This window comes from Alexandromys fortis, unplaced genomic scaffold, assembly GCF_014885135.2.
Source record: "Alexandromys fortis isolate MF-2015 unplaced genomic scaffold, M_Fortis_MF-2015_v1.1 scaffold_23, whole genome shotgun sequence".
Taxonomy (NCBI): Eukaryota; Metazoa; Chordata; class Mammalia; order Rodentia; family Cricetidae; genus Alexandromys; species Alexandromys fortis.
In genome coordinates this window covers 15,824,051-15,841,061 of record NW_026067907.1, presented here as the reverse complement: position 1 = coordinate 15,841,061, position 17,011 = coordinate 15,824,051, and the positions used below count along the sequence as shown (strand labels likewise).

At 34.4% G+C, this 17,011-nt stretch overlaps 1 protein-coding gene across 1 annotated transcript; it reads left to right on the top strand.

The window, feature by feature from the left end:
• Nucleotides 1–9,691: 9,691 nt before the first annotated feature.
• LOC126497553 (olfactory receptor 5AS1-like) lies at nucleotides 9,692–10,630 on the top strand. The gene has a single exon (XM_050135634.1). It carries the CDS (start codon nucleotides 9,692–9,694, stop codon nucleotides 10,628–10,630), a length of 939 nt encoding a protein of 312 aa, XP_049991591.1.
• Nucleotides 10,631–17,011: the final 6,381 nt, after the last annotated feature.

The window sequence follows — 17,011 nt, the reverse complement described above, 5'->3', positions numbered from 1 at the left end:
GTAAGGAGCTAGGAAATAAATAGTACCTGGGCTAGCAAACAAACAGCAAGGCACACTTAAATATTCAAAAAAAAAAACCACTCACATGTCAGTCCTGACTTTTTTGCTTAAAAGAAAAGATACTTGGAGAAATAAAAATAATTGCGAGCCTAGCAACGAATCTAACATTCTATATCTGGTACTCACCCACTTACTGAATGAGCAAAATGGGTTGCTCATTTGGGGCAGTGATGATACCAGAAGCATCCAGGCCATAGGGGGAGCTGTTATTATGTGGCGGAAGGACTTAGTCATGTTTTCAAAATTGTTCATCATTCAACATAAATAAAACTTACATGTCCAGAAAAAAAAAACTTTGAGTAAGCATTAATCTGTTTAAGACAGATTAATATGTTAAATATGTTGTAATTATATGATAAAATGCTCACCATTACTGATAATAAACAAATGAAAATCAAAGTTCAGTGAGACACAATCTCTCATGTACTAATATCAAAGGACTTCAAATGTTATAAAATGTAAAATAAGAGAATGAGTAAAAAACTGGAACTCTGGGAACACTGATGTTATGAATACAAATTCATAAAGTGTTTATATAAGCCACCATGTTAGTTCTCCACTTCGAAAAGAAGAGAGAGAGAGAGGAAGTGAGAGGGAGGGAGGGAGGGAAGGAGGGAGGTAGGGGGGAGGGAGGGAGGGAGGAAGGGAGGGGGAGATAGAGGAAGGGAGGGAAAGATGGAGGGAGGAAAAGGGAAAGGAAAGAAAGAAAGAGAAAGACTGCATTTCAACAATTATAGAAAGGTAAGAATGAGAAAAAAAGAAAGAAAGAAAGAAAGAAAGAAAGAAAGAAAGAAAGAAAGAAAGAAAAACAATAAATATGTTAAAACAATGTTTAAGAAGATGATTTGGAGCACTATGTAATAATTTCAGTATCTTTATTACTGATTGAATTACATATAAAGATGACATGAACAGTTTTCTTGACATAGATTTTCAAAGACCTTGATTTTACTGCATGTAATTGCCCTATTCTCTATGGTTAATTTTTTAAAGACTGAACATAATCCTTATCATATTTAAGGCACTTACTTAAAATACTTAATTATAGTTATAGTACATAGCAATGTAATGTTTTCTAGTTAGTCTTGTATAAATTTCCATTTTCTATAAAGTATTTCTGTTCACATACTTTTATGACTGTTGACCAAGTTAATTGCATGATCTATTAAATAATAAGTATTGAAAAAATATTTACAATTTCAAAATGAATGAGCAGATTTGATATTTTAAAAACTCCTTAAAAATTAAATCTTTATATTTCCCTCTAGTAAGCTCCCTTGTGTCAATAAAGCAAATGCATGTGATTAATAATGTAAGGAAAACATGTACTATTTGCAGTCATTTCTGTGACTAAAACATCTATTTGAAATTTTTATCTGAAAAAGAATGAATATACACTGATTCATTACATATCTGTAAAGGCTTATGCATTCTCTTGAGAGTCAGTAGAAAATAACACAGTTAAGACACATTCTAATGCTGCCTGCCTTCCCTGCACAGTAAAGTAATTATACAATTGTCAGTAGACTTCATTAACCTCCAGTAAAAAGTTTCTGAATCATCCAAATAGCTTCACTCTATGTTCGCTATTCCCCCAGGACATCATCCTTTATAATATTTACCCTACATGTAATGATTGCTTCTATAAGTTTGAATTCAATTTAAAAACTGTACCAGAAGATTTCCATTGAGGAACTTTGGGTATTTATTAAGTTAATTATTTAAACAATCAAAGAGTATTGTGTTAACATCAAAAGCTTGGAGGCAGAAAAACTGAAATGACAAGGCTTTCACAAATAGAGGAGAGTCAAAATTACTGTGGCTTGTTTGTTTGAATGTCCAGAGGACATCATTCAGTTGCTTTCATTCACTGCTTCTTCCTTAAATATTTATAATGACAAAGGAATTTGATTTAGTAGTTAGGTCATACATTGTGTGAATGGTGGTTCAGAGAAAGCTAGAAAAAATAAATTCAGAATTTTACGTGCAATTACAATGAAAAACTAAAATTAATTTACTGTATTTTAATATTTTTTGAGCCAGCTGGTATTGAACTCACTATGTAACTTGAGGATAACCTTCAACTTCTGATCTTCCATAATGCTCCAATGAGAGAGAGAGAGAGAGAGAGAGAGAGAGAGAGAGAGAGAGAGAGAGAGAGAGAACTTGTGTATTAGTATTTATCATCCCATTTTTAAAAATGGCTGAAGTATAAGATATTTTGCTGTGTAACTTTGAGGGTCCATTCTTCCTTGAAGGAACAAAAATATGTTAACGTAAAAGAGGATTTACTGCTGGGCAGTAGTGGCACACACCATTAATGCCAGGTCTTTGGAGACAGAGGCAGGAGGATTTTTTTGAGTTCATTGCCAGCCTGGTCTACAAGAGCTAGTTCTAGGACATGCACTAAAACTACACAGAGAAACTCTGTCTTGAAAATACAAACCCAAACAGAAAAGAGGAGTTATTGATGTCAAAAATGTCTTAAGTTTCTCTCGGATCACGAATTATAGGCACAATGTCCTTTATTTATGCCTAGAAATCAATTATGAGTGACTGCATCCCATATTCCTCTTTTTGGGTCTGGCTTACCTCACTCAGGATAGTGTTTTCTATTTCCATCCTTTTGTATGCAAAATTCAAGAAGTCAATTGTTTTTTACTGCTGAGTAGTACTCTAATATGTATATATTCCATACTTTGTTCATCCATTCTTCCACTGAAGGGCATCTAGGTTGTTTCCAGGTTCTGGCTATTACAAACAATGCACCCACACACCGAGACAATGGGGATATTCTATCGGGAACTCACCAATGCCAGCAGGACTGGGTCTGAAAAAGCATGGAATAAAACTGGACTCGCTGAACATAGCGAACAATGAGGACTGCTGAGAAGTCAAGAACAATGGCACTGGGTTTTGATTCTACTGCACATACTGGGTTTGTGGGAGCCTAGGCTGTTTGGATGTTCACCTTCCTAGACCTGGAAGGAGGTGGGAGGCCCTCGGACTCCCCACAGGCCAGGGAACCCTGATTGCTCTTTGGGCTGATGAGGGAGGGGGAGTTGATTGGGGGAGGGGGAGGGAAATGGGAGGCGGTGGCGGGGAGGAGATAGAATTCTTTAATAAATAAATAAATAATTAAAAATGTCTTAAGTTGTATACAAAATGAATTTAATGTCAAGAACTGAAAGCATATATTGAATGTGTTTTTTTCTTTTAAGTTGTAGTCAAAAAAAGGTTCAAAATATTTGCAGTAATTATTTTTATAATTGCTTGACTAAATACCTGATAAAAATTAAAAAAAACATGGGTTATTTTTTAAGGCCCATGATTTATAAGGGTAAATATGACAGACTTTTTCTCTGTATTTCTGCTTCCACAGGGAGGTAGAACATCATAGTAGTAGAGGAATTACAGGAAGTATACCTCTTAAAAGACAAGAAAAAATTAAATGAAGATTCTCTAGATGATATATAAGCAATAAAATCAGGTCTTTTCGGAATGGCTCAGGCTCAGCCCCAACCACTAATGCTTCTAGACTTCTCAAATACCTGCAGGCCAGTTACTAATAGCACAGGTCTGTTGGGGGCTTCACAGACAAATCAAATGTAAAATTCCAGGAAATAGTCCAGAAAGCCTAGGAGTTAGACAGACACCTGACAGGGATACAAATTAGGAAAAAGGTGCAGATAGATAACAAATATATCTACCTCAGCTTCCTGCCCAACCTCCTGTGTTGCAGGGAGGGGCTCCTTCTTCATCCTGGCCACTTGGCTAGCTTAGCCCCGAAATAACTACACAGAAACTGTGTTAATTAAATCACTGCTTTGCCCATAGTTCTAGTTTCTTATTGGCTAATTATTTTATCTTAATTTAACCCATTTCTAGTAATCTGTGTATGGCCACGTGGCAGTGCCTTTCCGAGTAAAATTGCGAGCATCTCTGGCTGCTCCATGGCATCTCTCTCCTACTCTGCCTTTCTTTCTCCCAGCATTCAGTTTTTTCTTCCCCACCTACTTAAGTTCTGCCCTATCAACTATTCAAAGGCAATTTCTTTATTAATTAACTAATGAAAGGAACTCATTGACAGAAAGACCTCCTATACCACTCCTGCCCTGAGAGATAGGTTGGACAATCTTTTTCCCTTAGTAAGGATTTTACGCTAGTAAGGTTTGCCTGCTGGCTGACCAGTCAAGCATGGTTAGACAAACTGCAAACCAGACTGCTACATGCTTATCACCAGTTGTAGGCCTGTGAGTTCTTTTCTTTTTTTTTTCTTTTTCTAAACTGATCATTAAAAAGAAAAGAGATACATACTCCAGCTCACCAAAACTTGATTTCAGTTTTTGAAATTATAATTACATCTTCTCCCCTTTCTTTTTCTCCCAACAACCTTCCCATATTCCTTTTCTTCTTCTAGCTTTCTACTCGGGGGCTTTTACATATTCTTTTGTGTCATCTTGAAGCTTTTCCTGACCAGTTTGGTGGTGTGAGAGGTCCTTCCATCTATATGTTGCTTTTATTGATTGATGAATAAAGAACGGCTTTGAGACTATGGCAGGGAAGAACAGAACTAGGCAGGGAAATGTAGGCTGTATGTTGGGAGGAAGAAACGCATAATCAGATAGAAGCAACGGAACCCTTGGAGAAAGATGCTGGGAACTTTAGCCATTAAGCCACTGTCACACAGCAATATACAGATGAATAGAAATGGCTTAAATTGAGTTCTAAGAGTTAACCAATAAGATGTTAGAGCTAATGGATAAAGCAGTGTTTTAATTAATACAGTTTCTGTGTGAATCTTTCGGTTCTGGGCAGCAGGGACAAACAAGCGACCCTTCCCTCAACAGATTGGAATGTTTGATGGGTCATCCTTGTTCAGTTCAGGTTTGAGAGGTAACATTAGTAAAACCTTATGTGTGCAGCTTCTAATATCTCACATCTAAAAGCAAACCTCCAAACTTCTGCCCTCATATTTCTGTCATCTCCTCTGGGTATTCCCTGAGCCACCAGTGGGAGAGTGTTTTGTGTATGTCTTCTAGGACTGGATCACACAAGTATGCATTTTTTTTAGTTGTGGTTTTCTGTAGTTGTCTGCATGTGTTTCAGAAAGAGGGTTTTTTATGAGGAAGGAACACTATGCTTGCCTGTGGTATAAGGACAAATGCTTATAAAATGTCATTAGGTATTATGCTGATTTAGTAAATTTGAGATTGTAGATTCTTTTCCGACAGCCATTATTTCACTAATACTATATAGTTAATACAAGGAATTGTATCCCCTGGCTGAGCACTCTTAAATCCAAATAGAGAGGTGCTGGTTACTACCAAGGTGCTCATGTCATTACTCTACACTTAACATTCTCCTGCCATGCTGGTAATGGATGTGGTTTTTTGGTCTCACAGATGGGTAGAATCGTTGGTTGTCTCATTTATTTGAAAAATTTTATAGCATCTTCTTTGAAAGGGGCCATACAGCTGAACATTTTCATCTATCCTGTCGGTGCTCCTCCCAAGAACCAAAGGCTACCAAACCAAAGTGCCAAAGATGATCTCTATTGAATTTTAGACAGAGCTATTAATGAGACTCCAACAGCATACAACCTCTGGCTTTTGCCCTTGTTTACCCTCTGCGGTGCAAAGGAAGTTACCGCATATGAAGACACGTTGCATATAAAATTCAGAGCCCATGACTCCAGAAATGGAACTGATCTAAAACTAATTTTAAACTGTTTACTCTGTCTATTGTGTCCGGGGTTTGCTTTGCAGCTACCGGCTATAATCAAGACTTTTTATATTTAGTTTTTTAGCTAGCAGATAAAACAATCAAGCCTCCTAAACAGCAACCTTTCAAATATTACTGAATCTGTTCCTTGTATTTTCCTCATATCACTGAGTACATCAAAGGTTCTTGCAGTAGCTGAATTCACAGTGAATACTCACAGAAAGTATAGATGATTGTCATGGGATAGCAAAGCCATACAAACAAGTAATGTTTTCTGCTGTTGGGGTTTGTAATCAAATGTGACATTATTTCTTACCCAACAGTCAATCATGTTGTCACTCCGATAAGTCAGCTAAGCCACATCTCTGCAAAAAGTAATTGCCTACAGAGCTGTCCACAGGGGCTGGAAATTACCCTGGGATAAGGTCCCACTTGTCATGGACTGCAGGATAAATAGTGATCTCTTACAATACTTATCTTCAAAACCTGGAGAAAAATATTGTCTCTAAATCAAAGTAGGTTCTACTGTTAAAAGTCTTAGATGGTGGTGAGGTAAGTATTTTAATCTCTGACATAGCAGCAAAATAGCTAAGACCGATGTTACAGAGCTAATGCTTGGGCTTTAGATAATATGCACCTTTGTTGATTCCATATGCTAGTCAGGCTGCATGGTGGTTGGGAAAACAGGTGTCAGCAGACAGCGTGATACACTTAAGATAGCATCACCTGTGACAATAGTTCACACACTGCTCCATCTTTTGTTACTTTACTGACATAAGAAGTGAGCTGACTTCCACATTCTAGAACCTTGTGAAACAATGACAGAGTCTCCATTATTAATTACCATGAAACAGAAATTTCTTGATACTTTATTCTTTATTGAAACTTTTGTTAAATTATTGAAATTACAAGAAGCTTTTTATTGAGTCTTTTCTCTTTGACCCTTCTGCTATGTCCTATTCTTGTGTGATCAATTATTTTGTATCTGTTATCAATATCAGGTAGGAGGGTTTGGTATTTCACTATGAGGTATATTCTGATATAGTGGTCATAATGGAACTGGAAGCAATAATAATCATGTAATGAGGAATAAGTTCTTTCATAATATGTGTTTTAAAAAGGAATGCTGTAGTAATGGTTAGCGAACAGGGATGGAAGGGGTTCAGAGAAAAATGTATCATGCAATAAAATCAATAAAAAAATTCATTAGTGAATATGTTCCTTACCTGGGATTGTTTTCAAAAAAACAAACACTCTATATGGTAGTTTAAAAATAAGTTTTAGATTATTCCTAAATTTCTCTGATTGCAGATAATATTCCTTAATTTTATAACCTACACTAAAAATCCCACGGCTATGTCAAGCAATTCGTGATCAGAAACATTGAGTATTTTGAGTAAGTAGACAAGTGAACATTCAATATATGAACATGGATAAATTACTTCTTTCTTTTATTTCAGGATCAATTCTATAAAAATTCTTTAATAGCATGTCTCAGGACAGTTAAGGAATCTAAATAATATGATATATAAACATATATGGTACTCTCCATAGCTAATAATTTTTATTAGTTATTTATTGCTTCCATCAGGGCCATCATCAGCAACATCACGATCTACTAACATGTGTAAACAAGAGTTATATGAAATTTTACTCAAATTAAAGTTCCTAGAATTAGAAATATTCATAACTGATACACTAGAAAGTTAATCTGCAGTTTTGCTTTTTTGGTAAAGTGCTACTTTATTGTGTGCTGATGTTATAATGGCTATATTTTTTTTCATTCAGTGACATTACTTTCAATTATTCATTTTTCATTGTAATTTAAGTTGTTCTGCTGTTTCTAATAAAAATAAATAATTTTTTTCTGATAAATGTGGCTTATTTTATAAAATTCCAATAGCACACTCTAGACAAACATAAAAGTTTCTAAAAATTTTAAAATTTTAAAATATACTTTATCTAATTAGCCTCAAATTATAGTTCCAACAACTAGAATAAGTATCATTGTCATTAATGAGGAAATAAAGAAATAATGTATGTTAGCCTATCTGGAGAAAAAGTCAATGTATCTAGACTCTTAATTATTTTATTATTCTGCCAAATGATAATTATTTTACAAGAGCTGTACCAACTACAGGCCGAATAAGCAGATACATTTGATGAGTCTGTTTTCACAATACAAATTTCTGTATAACTTTCTCTTCTTGACGCAACATCTCCAGTATCTGGGTTTACAGAACTCCACTAGTAGACAAGGATTCAAGTCAAATATTGGTACAGCTTCTGATTTCTCAGATGGTATAATCTATAATTTATACCCATAGATATAATCTATGGTATTATAACAATGACAGAGAATCCTCTTAGTTGCTTTTCATGGAGCTAGAGCTTTTTATATGTAGTCTGCTTTTACCTTCAATTAAACTATTGGTAAACCCAAGAATTTTTTATTTAGATATTGCTCTGTTGTAAACTTGTGTGTCTCAAGAAAGAATCTGTGAAAGAATACTTGTGAATTTTATATCCAAGGAAAGGCAAATGTGTTCTTCCAGTGTGCTATATTTATTTTTCCAAAAAAATATTCTATGTAGATATTTTGTGTGCTGTTGGGTACTGCTGTTGTATAGAGCCATCTAATTTTTCTATCATCTAATCCCTAGTGATAAATCATCAGAAAGCAAAAGAGGTCCATAAAACCAGACCAAAAATAAGTTAAAAATTGTCTTTCATATCTCAAGATATTGAGACAAGTAAACTTTAAAGAAAACATGTTATTTTATTCTTAAATTCTGATAGATATTGTTTGTAATATGTTAATATAATGTTTTTCATGGTCAACAAATTATGTTTTCCTCTAATATCTGGTGATTAATTTATGCTATTTATGCCACACAAACATTAGGTAGCAAAGATTCAAATCTGGCAGCTTGTGCATCATACTTTTTTATTCTATATTTTGTATTGTTTTCTACTTCCTGATAACAGATGTTCTATAATAATGAAAATTTAAATTATTACATACCAATATCATCCCCATAATTTTCTTCACTCGACTATATACCGAAATATAGATTTTTGACCCCCAAATTTTGGCTAATTCTAAAAATTTTAAAACATTCATTATTCTCTCAATCTCAAAAATGACCCCAAATATTCTCACATTAAAATGAAGAAAATGCTTAGGTATTTAGATAAAATATTCTGTAGGTAAATTTTAAATACCTGAGCATGTATATTATTCATCCGCACATGAAAAATTTTCCAAAATAAACCACATGCTAGAATACAAAGATAACCTTAACTATTGCAGAAAGTTGAAATAACCTCTTGTATATTATATCTGACTATTATCCAATAAACCATAAAATTGACAGAAAAAAATGAAGAAAATGCAAACCTATAGGAGGGTTACTGCCTCAAAAAACACCATCTTCTAAGTAATATTTTTCAGGAATCAAGAATAACTTCTCAGTTCCAATTTAAAACACATAATGATAAAAATAATGTAATTACATCAAAAATGATTTAATTTAATTAATTTTAAGTTAAGAGGCAATCTCATAGCTCTGATTAGGACAGATAATATCACTATGCAGTGCTCTTATCCATCATTCTGCTCCATTGATCTCTTTCTTCTGCTTATGTAGTCTTCCCTTTGCTTTCAAACAACATATATTTAATTCTCTTCTCATTAGTCCCAAAATGCATAAGTAAGTGACGAGTGGTAATGAGAAGGCATGAGAGTGTAAAGAGACAAAGACATGTTCTTTTTTAGTTTTGTCTTTTCAATTCTCCTTGCTTCCATAGAAGAGAAAACAAGGACCTTGGTTCATTCATCACCCAGCTAACTTCACACTGCTGGACATCATCGACTGCTGATGAGAAAAGCAAGAAGCCCACGGAAATGCAGCACACAAACTATACCAGGCCGACAGAGTTCATATTTATCGGATTCACAGATTATCTGCCACTCAGGTTCACGCTGTTCTTGGTGTTTTTCATAGTGTATACAGTGACTGTCGTTGGCAATGTGGGCCTAATAATTCTAGTTAAAATTGACTTAAGACTTCAAACCCCCATGTATCACTTTCTTAGCAATTTGTCTTTCTTAGATATCAGCTATTCTACAGCCATTACTCCTAAAATGCTGGTAAATTTCTTAGCTTCCAGGAAGAGCATCTCTTTCTATGGATGTGCTGTACAGATGTTTTTCTTTGCATGCTTTGCAGATGCAGAGTGTCTTATCCTGGCAGCAATGGCATATGACCGCTATGCAGCCATTTGTAAGCCGCTGCTTTATTCAACGCTGGTGTCCAGACGGGTCTGTATCAGCCTCGTAATGCTGGCGTATTTTAGTGGAAGTATGACCTCCCTGGTGCATGTATCCCTCACATTTATGCTTCCGTACTGTAGCTCCAACACTGTCAACCACTTTTTCTGTGACATCCCACCACTGCTTGCTTTGTCATGTGCAGACACCCACATTAACGAGCTTCTGCTCTTTGCCTTGTGTGGCACAATCCAGATGAGCACTTTCATGGTCATCGTTATCTCTTACTTCTGCATCCTTATCACGGTTTTGAGCATCAAGTCCTCAGGAGGCAGGGGCAAAACCTTCTCCACCTGTGCTTCCCATCTCATGGCTGTCACCTTGTTCTATGGAACCCTCCTCTTTACGTACCTGCGTCCCACCACCAGCTATTCCCCAAACACTGATAAGGCCGTTGCTCTGTTTTACACTGTTGTCTTTCCTATGTTGAATCCAATTATCTACAGCTTCAGGAACAAGGATGTAAAAAATGCAATCAAAAAATTATTTGAAAGAAATGGGATCATTAAATGAATGAGAATTAAAGTTACTTAGAAATATCCATTCTTGATTATTATAACGATATAGTTTGTCATTATTTAAAAAAATTCAGTGAATACTTTCCTTTTACAATATTATAAATTTACTACTCTATGTGACCAGGTACAGAGACGTTGAAAAATATTTATTCTTCATTTAGAGTGATACTTCTCCATTTATTTACCTTTTGATGAAAATTACATGGGACACAAGCATTTTTATATCCATAGCTTATTTGTTGACATAGATCCACATATTTCTTCCCAAGATATCTTTCTCACTAATTTTCCAAACATGTTATGTTTAAGTCCCTGACCATCTACTCAGTCCATTAGCTATAGACCACAAATCAATGAATAATCACACATATGACTATTTCTCATTATAAAAAAATGTATGACTATGTGTTTTAGAGTTTTTAATACTGTGAAGAGACACCATGACATCCGTTATTCTTATGAGGAAACATTTAATTGTGGTGGCCCAATTGCAGTTTCAGCAGTTTAGTCCATTATCATTGTGGAGAAGAATATGTTGGCATGCAGGCTGAGGTGATGCTTGAGAAATATTTGAAAATGTGACATCTTGCAGGCAACAAGAAGTAGACTGAACTTAGGGAAGCTTGAACAAAAGAGCAAAGGCTGCCCACAAAGTTACATACTTTCCCCAGGAAAGCCATAACTCCTAATAGTGCCACTCCCTTTGTGGGTCATTTAATTTCAAACCACCACATTCTACTCCCTGGTCCTCAATACCTATATCCAAATTCATTCAATACATTTTAATAAGTTACATAGTCTATAATATTGTCAAACCTGTTGCAAAGGCTCTTCTGAGATGCATGGGGAGCTCTTAATTATAACTCCCTTATAAAAATCAAAATCAGAAAGCAGCTCACATACTCCCAACATATAATGACACAGGTTATGCTTTACTGTTCTAATATATATGGAAAGAGCATAGTGAGGAAATACTGTAACAAAGCAAGACCGAAAAACAGCTGGGAAAATTCTAAACTCTGTATCTTTATGTCTGATGTCCAATGTCTCTATAGCATTCAGTTTTGGTCTTTCCCTTGAGGTGATTTCACTCCCTGTTATCAGCTCTATTTGGTAGGTATCTCATGACTCTGGCATATCTAATATCTTGGGTTCTCCAAGGCAATCCATGCTTTACCTTCGCAGCTTCATCACTAATACGTGCCTGGCCTCCCTGGCTTTATTCCAATAGCATCTTTCTTTTTTTTTTTTTTTTTTCTATTCTTAACCCGAAACCCAGAAACACCAAATCTCTGAATCTGCTGAATCTGCTGCTTGCTGCAAATGGAACATGGCCCTCCTCACTCAGTTAAATCTTTATCAGCTGTCTGTCTTTCATGGTCTAAGCTTGGCTGCCCTGAAACTTGCTCTATAGACCAGGCCAGACTTAAATTTACATTTGTATCTTCACCAACTTTCTGTTTTCTATAGTTTTCCTCACAGCTTAACCTTGATTGACTTTGATCTTGCTCTGTAGACCAGGCTGGCCTCAAAATAAGAGCTCTACCAACCTATCACTTCTTAGTGTTGGGATTAAAGGTTGTGCACCAATACACCTGGCTCTAAGATGTTCTTTAGTTCCTTTTAAGTGGTGGAAATTTAACTAAGTGGAATCTTGCTCCAAGGTCACCGCTTTATTTTTTCCTTTCTTAATATGTTTATAACCTTGAATATGGAATTTATCTCTATTCCACTTTCTGGTGCTTTTTTCTCCTCAAAATTTACAGTTTGCAGTTTATTCTTCTCAGTTATTTCCTTTTTATTATAAATCTTCATTAGATTTACCACTAAAAGCCACACAACAAAGTCTATACTATTGGGTGTTGAGATTTTTTTCTTCAATGGAATTATTCCAAATCTCTCTGGACTCATGAAGAAGCAAGACATTAATGTTCTGTGTTTTCAAAATGTCCATTTCAGGATCCCCTGCAAAATACTGATATTTAGTATTTGAGAGTAGTGTTTAACTTCTTCATAACATTGAGAAACTGAACTATTTATGATTCTATTTACTAGTCAAGCTTACAGAAACACCTTAAGTGATCATTTCCTTAAAAGGGCATACTGTCTAGTCACCAATGTGATTATATAAAAGACAAGCATTCTAGACAAGTACAGTAAACTGAGATTTAACAGAGTCCAGGCAGGTTTGGACAAAGCAGGAAAATTTCCCATATGAGTATCTGATATTTTTGAGTTCTTGATATTTCTCTAGGCATAAGAGTGGTTGTGTTGATGTCTTGTTCACATGTATGTACATGCATGTAGACAACAGAAGCACAAGCTTCCCCTATTTCTTTGAGACAGTGGGATGGAACTTGGAGAGTATTATACACGTAATGAAGAGTGACCTAAACCACTAGTCTCTGCCTTCAAAGTGCTGCAATTTAAATGTGTGCCACCTTGCCTGGCTATTTTTTAGCCATAGGTTCTAGATATTAAACTTAATTTCTCAAACTTGCATACCAAATATTTTCCCAACTGATCCAATCACTAAACACTTTATACAATTTAAAAGCAAATATCTTAGTATGTTAAGGCCCTATTTTTCAAACAGGTTAAGACTGAAATTTGCTGTTGAGTATGTAATAATTATTTTTAATTTTTCTGCAACTTTTCCATATGTGTGATTCTGATTTTAGTATGTTGTAGTTTATGAGATGCTTTGAATTCTCCTTGCAATTTAAACCATTATTCTGCTTTAAAGTGTCATTTATTATTTATATATGTAGACGTAAAACACAGTGGAAAATTATAAGTGGTTTGCTAATGAGGGAGGTAAAATCTGAAATATGACTTTGATAATCCACAATAATAGCTTATGATAATGTTACAATGCATTTTCAAACTTCTGTAACTCTTATTTTATATAGTGCAATATTTCTCAAATGCATCATCTTAAAGCTTCAATTAAAGATTTTAGAGTATGTTGATAAAATACTTCATTAAATGTCAAAATAAGAATGAAAATTTGGGAGGAAAAACCTGGATAGCTAGAGCAATTTTGTAGGAACAATAATGAACTTAAGTTTCAAGTTTTTCACATATGACTACAATATCCCTTTTCGCAATTCCTGTTACTGTATTTCTTATCTTTAATGAACATTTTAGTAAGATGCTTGAATTTAGAGAAAATCCCAGATGATTTTAAAATTTTATTTAAGAACGATATTATTTCTCTGCTTTGATCATGAAAGTTGTATTCATTAGACAGAATTCAGAAGGCTTGTTAGCGTTTACTTTCACACTCAAGAGACAAGAAGGATGCTAATGACTCAACTGTGGACAACTGAGACTTACATACATTGAAGGAGCAACAGATTATTTCCCCAGTAGAGTAGAAACTACCATTAACCACCTTGTTCCATATAATAAGTCCTTAAAGACTTGTGAAAGCCAGGTTTTCTACAGAAGACGTGTGGTTCATTCTAACTTTGACAAATTGTAAGTAATGAAGGGCTGTTTCTGCTTAGATTGAACACTAAAGAAAGCTCATTGCCAGTTATCCAAATGTAACATCATGGTCAAAAATTTAGAATATTATGTTATAATTTGAAGATTATGAATCCTTAATTCACCATATTTCATAGACAAGAGAATTATTTAGAACATTAGTGATATAATGTTTACAAACATACACTATAATTATATTAAACTTTTACATATGTTAAGGACAAGTAAGTTTTTAATATTTAATACCATCTTATATAGTATCTTAAAAGTATGTGTATCCTTATGCAAATTTAAGAAATAGACTAATAATTGTAATTAGTATATAATACATATGATTTCCTATTTAATAAAATAATATAACTTAATCAATTTAGACTATATTTCTTTAACTATTTCAATAATATATTTTAAGAAATTTTTCTATTTTTCTTCTATTTGTTTTTCATCCTGATACAAGGTTTTATTGTAAGTATAGATTATAAGAGAGTTCAGACTCTTTGCCACAGTAGCTCAAATCTCCTCCATGTCATATTTATTTTAAGGTAGGAGATAGAATTTGTAGCTCTGTCTCATTTACTTTGTGATATTGATGTTGCTTGTAGGGTTAAATGTAGATTTATTCTTAATGTCAAATTGTATAATTCCATAAATGTGTGATATTTTTACTTAATTTATCTTTAAAATTTTGGCCATAAACTAAATGTGTATTATTTAAAATTATAAGTATATTATAAGTATATGTATAAGTATATTTATACAACAATTTGAATGTATAAAACCAACATTTCATGTGCAATAAAATTCCTTTTCATTCATGTCTAAAGCATGAATGATACATTAATAATACAAATATGTATACATTTAAACCCAATATCTTCTAAAATAGTTTTACTCTTCTCTCTGTATAACATTCCAAGCACTGTTAACCACCCTCTGTGGCCCCACAGTCCTCCTACTCACACCTCCCTCTCCACCCAGTATCCATAATCTTCCTTTCCATTCAGAAAAGTGAAGACCTCCCAGGGGTATCAACCAAATATCACATACCAAGTATTAAGATTAGAAGATGCAATGCAGTAGAAGAAAACGGGACCCAAAAGCCAGCAGAAGAGTCAGAGACAGTCCCCATTGCGACTCTTAGATGTCCCACAAGGAGACTAAGCTACACAACAATAACGTGTGGAGTGGGCTAACTCAGACCCATACAGGGTCTCCGTTTAGTGGTCCGTTCTCTGTGAGTCCCTGTGCACCAAGATTAGTTGATTTTGTGGGTTTTCTTGTTGTGTTCATGACCCCTCTGGCTCCTACAATATTTCCTCTTCCTCATTTGTAGGATTTTCCATGCTACACCAATCTTGACTGTGGATCTTAGCATCGGTTTCCGCAGTTGCTAGATGAAACCTTTCTTATGACAATTAAGTTTCGCTCTTGCCTACAACTACAGCAGAATTTCATTAGGGATCATTACACTGAATTTTTTTTTTTTTTTTTAACAGTTGTCTTTGGTTCTATCCTAAGTTGCTGAGTTATCTAGATTCTGTTTCCTGGTCCTCCAGAGAGTGTCAGGGGTAGATTCCCCTTTGTGGCATGGGTCTATTTTGAGGTGACATGTCTATTTGTGTGAATAACTCTTTCCCTGTTCATAAAGAGAAAAAAAATAATAATCATTAGCAAATTTATATGCTTTTGCTGGGTTGCATTTTTAACTCTGGAGAAAAGTTATTTAAAACTTATAACTATTCTCACTGTATTATTTTTCATTGGTGACCATCCATTCTGATTTTTGTCCTATAACTATAAATTGACAGGGAAAATCCCCTATTAATTTGAACAGGTTAATTTGTGACTATACATCAGCCTCATTAATTTGAGAATTCAAAATAAAATTAAAATATGTCTTTAAGAGGAAAATTTTTGAGGGTAGAATACATCAATTAGTTTTATAAGTCTTCCTTTTATCTCTATCAAAAAGGCAATATTAAGTGCAGAAAAGCCCTGAATTTAATTTTTAAATGGATTCATATTCTTCCTACAACTCTAATATCACAGATGTGAACCATATGATAACAGACGATGATGCATTTCTGTATTTCCTCATTTCTCCTTTGTTCTGGGTAGATAATGCCACAAATGTAATTGAAACATATTTCCGTCACATTGCTTTCCTCTCCTCATCTGTGTGAATACAAATGAAATCCTCTTTTGAAGCACAAATTGAAAAGTCAGAGAAAATCAAACTGGTCAGCACTTTTGAATATATATCCTTGGTATTAATTGGGAATCTTATGCAAACTCTAATGAGTTGACTATTTGGAGGTATTATTTCAAGTAAAATGTATAGTTTTCTAAAAGAGAAAATATATTTAATATAGATTGAAAAGATTGTAAGTTTGTATTTAAGAATATATGTATTTGTGCATGTATGCATGTGTGTGTGTGTGTGTGCGCGTGTGTGTGTGTCTGTGTGTAATGACAATCAATGAAAAGAGAGGGTATGAAAATGAAAGAGAACATGCATGAGAATATGGAATGGTCCAGAGGGAGAAAAGGGAAGTGGTATGATTGAATTACATCATAATGTCAAAATTAAAGAAATTAAAAAAATGATGCTTTCAAATGCCTACTTCCTGTTACCTATGATAGAGTGAAATCAAATTGACTTTTCTGCCAAAGACTAGTGATCTTGTATATAGACAGAACTAAAATATATTTTCTGGTTTAAGTGGGTGTTCCTGTATGTGGTCATTTCAAATTGATATAGCAATATCCACCAATATGGAACAGTGTTCCAGACTTACCTATGTTCTATCTGGTAAATCTGAGGTACCAAATAATTTTCTAGAAGTTTCAAGTGTCTCACAGGCTCTTGAAAAGGAGACAAAAA